The sequence below is a fragment of the Nuphar pumila genome, chromosome 14 (assembly GCF_984573655.1).
Source record: "Nuphar pumila chromosome 14, dmNupPumi1.hap1.1, whole genome shotgun sequence".
Taxonomy (NCBI): Eukaryota; Viridiplantae; Streptophyta; class Magnoliopsida; order Nymphaeales; family Nymphaeaceae; genus Nuphar; species Nuphar pumila.
The window spans coordinates 78,451,020-78,456,063 of record NC_143262.1 but is presented as its reverse complement, the minus strand read 5'-3'; the positions used below and the strand labels follow the sequence as shown (position 1 = coordinate 78,456,063).

Below are 5,044 nucleotides of genomic sequence, written 5' to 3'. Positions count from 1 at the left end.
GCTGATGGAGCATACAATTAACTCCCATATAGTTCAATAGATTCAACCTGATCCAGTTCCCTTGAACCATTATATTCTACATCCAACATCCATATCTAAATGGACAAGAGTTCAAAAGAGTCAAACCTTACCCAATAACAACAAAACCAGGTTAGGTTAGCTAGGAGAAAGGATGGGAAAAAGGAGTAGAACCAACCTTTCCCTTACTAGAAGCCAACAAAACCCAATTGGTTGCATTTCTCGCAAAGCATTCCATCACACCAAAGTCAATAACCAGCTTTTTGACTCCAACATAATTGAAGACTACAATACAAGAACAAAAATTAAAAACAAAGTACTACCACACAAGAACAAAAACTAAAAGCACGCATGACCATTGGACCAAAAGAAAATGATACGGTATGTAATAGCAAAATATGACAATGTTGGCGACATTTCTTTCGTATCCGATTCTTTCCTTTTACTAATTGCCCGCGTTTACATGGAATATATACCGATGGTGGAACGTGTGATTTTTGTAATAGTGGGTTTGGTGCAGGCATGGACTGAATGCACATGTTAGCCAAGAGATCCTCAAATTTTCCAGTCAACTGGTGATGCCGGACACCGGATCTGATTCGTAGCCCAGCGGCTCCACTTCCCAAATCAACTTGGACGCGAATGGATCCAGCTTAGGCACATACTCCTGAAAAGGTAATGGCAAAGTTAAGGATTAATTACAAGTATTAAGCATGCAATTTAGAAATCAATTAAACCCACACAGGACATAAAAGCATATCATATCATTTTTCTTTGAGAATTTAATTGAGACCTAGATAAAGCATAGTTAATTTAAACATAAGGTGTGAACCAAGACAATGATCCAATTGAACATGGCTTGACTGACCAACACAAGTCATGTATGACAAATCTTATGTTATCACACACGTGTGGGGCTGCCCTTATTAGAGAGAAAGCTAAATATACTAGTATAAGCATCTTTATTATACAAAGAGATAAAGCTCTCATCAAAGAGTATACACGGGAATACGTGCTATGCGTTGATAACTCAAAAGGTGCAAACAATGTGAATGATCCCCCTTTCATCTCACAATAGGTTAAGAAAACGGCCACCTCCAAGTCGAAATATGAACAGTGTTTTTGGTGGCGCTGGTCGTATATCAAATATGTGGTTGGTCATTTCACTTTCACACCAACGTCCACTCAGCAAAAAGTAGTCATTATTCATCATTGCATTTCAATTTTCTTTACTGTTGCAGTACATCTAGAGAACTGAGAACTCTCTCTCTCTCTCTCTGATTGAACTGCATATAAGCTTTAAGAGGGTACTTTATGTTGGGATTTTATTACTTTTTAATATTTATACACCATAAATAGCTAAAATCCCAATTGCATATAAACATTAAGAGGGTACCCCATGTTGGAGTTTTATTATTTTTTAATATTTATACACCATAAATAGCTAAAATCCTAACTTGGGTGTAGCTTTCATCTAATCATCTCTGTGTGTGTGTGTGTGTGTGAGAGAGAGAGAGAGATTCACATGCTACACAAAGGAAAACAATGGTGATTCCTAAAAAAGCATACCTCTAGCTTTCTAACTAATTCCTTGGCCGTTGGCGCAGAAACGATTATGTGACGTGCAGACTTCGAGATGAAGCCTTCGTCCACTGCCTTGTCGATGAAAGACAAGAAGGCGTTGTAGTATCCATCCACGTTCAAAAGCCCCACCTGTTCACGTATGAAAAGGAAAAAGATCAGCTCCTCCCAGCGTCTCCTTTTTGACCGAAAAGACGGCGTGGATGTAGAACAACACGGTCTGGTGTCGTGGTCGTTTATCTTTAAAGATGGGTTTACTATAGCAGGCACACGGGTTGCTACCCAGTCAATAATGAAGTGATGAAAAGCAAGAAAAGAGGGTGTCTGCTTCTTCACGCATTTGAACAAACTGTTTCTTTTATTCCTTTTAGCTATTTCAGTCATGCAAATATACCACACTGCCTTCTCACGAGTTTCATCCAGTCATTTCCTTGCATACCATTAATAAAATAAAAGCATATTTGAAGCACCCAACTTGCACGTTGTACTTCAATATATTATATATTCAGATCATATATATATATATATATATATATATATATATATATATATATAGAGAGAGAGAGAGAGAGAGAGAGAGAGAGAGAGAGAGATCTCACAGGTTTACTATGGATACCAAGCTGAGCCCAAGTGATGACTTCTAAAAGTTCCTCGAGTGTGCCGTATCCACCTGAATGTTTAAAAATTTACAATTACCATTTGAACAGTGTTGCGTGCTTGGCGATAAAGATATAGAAACAGAGGGGATAATCAAATCATTAATAACTATAGTGAGAGTACCAGGCAGTGCAATAAAGGCATCAGCCTGATGCGCCATCTCTGCTTTCCTTTGATGCATGTCAGAGACAGTTCTCACCTCCCCTACCGTCTCTCCACTTATCTTTAAATAAAGAAAATAACAGCAACAAAAAATCATCAAACCTTAGAATCAATCACCACGCAATAAAAATGTGAAAAAAATTAAATAATTATATCTATGAAGTTATACAGCTCAAGTGAGCTAGTCCGGTCAAGAAGAACAAGGCTCAGTCCTTCCAAAATCCAAAATGACACAATCAATCTAATTCTAAGCAATGTTGTTCGATTCTTCACCGAACCACTGAGTCTCAGACATCACAACAAAGGCCGAGTCTGCTGAGTTGTAACGTTCAGAAACAGTACTGGCCAAATATATAATGGGTTGTTATTATATATTGGTGTCTGTGACAACCTGCAGTTATTGCCAAACTGTATTGCCGACTCAGTGAGCTTTCGTATGACCATGAGAAAAGATAAATGCAAAAGAGCAGTCTAGTGCAGGATGTTTACCTCTCTAGGCATCAGGGTCTTGGGGATAACTCTGCCACACCAACCACAAGAAGAAACACATAAGTACATGACAATCAGTGACACCCCCAACATGAGTAGTCCAAAAACTATCTCCTTTCAATCAGGCAAAAGGTAACATGATAATGATGAACTATCTGATTCAAGTCTGTGAAACTCAGACAGCCATTGACAGTTCAGAGCCCTACTACTACACTCATCGACCTTATCAGCTTTGCATGATGGACAAAGGGAACGACCATGCATGTAGTACTTGTAACCGGAAGTTCTTGGTCAACAAACAACAGAAAAAGCAACACATTTTTGTCATTTGATTTTTGGCAGTGTTTGGCCAAAATGAAATAAATTTCACTAAAATTGGGAAACTACATACGGTTCAAAAACAAGGTATGAGGTTATTATCATCATGGTAACAAAGTACTTGATGGCTCTCCACCAAGAAAACTACTCATCTAGTTAGTAAATATAGAATTTATATTTTGGGAATCAATTAACATTAATGCACAATTACTTGGCAAGATCAGTAGTCCCTAATTAAATTAATATAGAAACCAGGGTTGGCAAGGTAGTGGCATATCTCTTGATGACCCCTGAAGTTTTTTTCTTTTCTTTTTTCCTTTTTACACAAGTTAAAATTTGAAAACAAATATCCCTTAAATCAATGTCTATCTGTCCAAGTAATCAGACAATGGAAGGTGGTCACACACCAACGAGTGATTTTAGGGAATTTTAGCAGGTAATAATTAGACTTACCCTAAAACATGGCGCCCTCCATCATGCACAGCTTGTGAAACGAGCCCCATCAACCCCACGCTACCCCCTCCATACACCAAATCAATGCTCTTCTCCACCTGCAAAACTCCACAGCACGCACGCGTCAAGGAGCTAGCAGGCCTTGTGGTGTTCATCCTTCAAGCATAAAACCCTAAAACTTTATTTAAAACCCCATGGTTCTAATGGCCCATAATTGAGCAAAGCACGTTTTGTTTCCTAGGGAAGAGCATAGGGGAGTATGGGGTGCCTCAATTGTGTGGTTCCCGATATTTTTAAATTGGTCATGCGAGAAGGGTGTCTAAATTGCCAGGCAAGCTACAGCTAGCCACCCCTCATGCCAAAACCTTCAAAAACCAATTCACCATTAATAAACCCACGTTGAAAACTTGTTAGTAATTACATCGTTAAGAAGAAAAATAGGATCAAAATTTTAGGAATATTAAAACAGAAAATAATAAAACAATAATGGATGAAAGAGGTGCCCAAATAGAAGACCAGTATGAGAGAGAGGCATTAGATTGAATCTCAAATCCCAATTTGTTTCTCAAAAAAAAAAAACAATAAAACAATAATGGTTTGTCATGTTCCATCTATAGAAGGAACATGACAAACCATTATATGTCAAAAATAGGGAAAGACAGTAGTATCATTCTTGTGAGATGCAAGGAGAAATATGAAACAGAGGAAAACTGAAGGAACCCTTTTTTTCTTTTCTAATATGTAGTTGTTTTTGAATGAAATGTTTGAAAGAAAAGGTTGGTTTAGAAGATCATACCATCTCTTTGCCCAACTCAATGGCAGCCTCTTGATAACTGGCTTTCCTCCCTGAGCTGCTGCCACAGAAGACGCAAATCCTCTTGAACCTCGACACACGAATCTCTTCCATCTCTCTCTCTCTCTCTCTCTTGGTGGGATATTCCTGTCCAAGAAAGGAGGAAAAGGTATGTATGGAAAACCAATACTCTTTTTGTGTGTACAGCAATGGAGTCCAATGCCTATTTATAAAGGAAGTAACAAAACCAATGCAATTATATATATATAAAAAAATTTATATAGGCCCCAATAGTCCCTAAGAAGGCTCCCTATCACACTACCACCTACGGCTATGGGATGCACCGGGCACGTCCCAAAATAAGAAACTATAGTCGTACGTATATGGATGGCCGTTTGTTTTCTGGGGAAGAGTATATATACCTGTGAAATCATTCAACTTGATTATTACTAATATTTTTGCCTTAACATAATGAACCCCAGTGGGAAATGGGAAATGGGAAATGGGAAATGGGAACTTTCCCATCTTAGTGTCTTCTTTTCCCAAGTGGCAAAAAAGATTTCTGATTCTTGG

At 38.2% G+C, this 5,044-nt stretch overlaps 1 protein-coding gene across 1 annotated transcript; it reads right to left on the bottom strand.

Annotated features, from left to right (window-relative positions):
* Positions 1 to 354: 354 nt before the first annotated feature.
* LOC149817042 (putative cytokinin riboside 5'-monophosphate phosphoribohydrolase LOGL10) lies at positions 355 to 4,588 on the bottom strand. The gene is made up of 7 exons (XM_089987258.1): positions 4,475 to 4,588; positions 3,679 to 3,776; positions 2,908 to 2,938; positions 2,380 to 2,479; positions 2,199 to 2,269; positions 1,588 to 1,731; positions 355 to 685 (listed from the first exon to the last, which is right to left on the bottom strand). Exons 1-7 carry the CDS (start codon positions 4,583 to 4,585, stop codon positions 587 to 589), a joined length of 654 nt encoding a protein of 217 aa, XP_089843384.1. The 5' UTR covers positions 4,586 to 4,588; the 3' UTR covers positions 355 to 586.
* Positions 4,589 to 5,044: the final 456 nt, after the last annotated feature.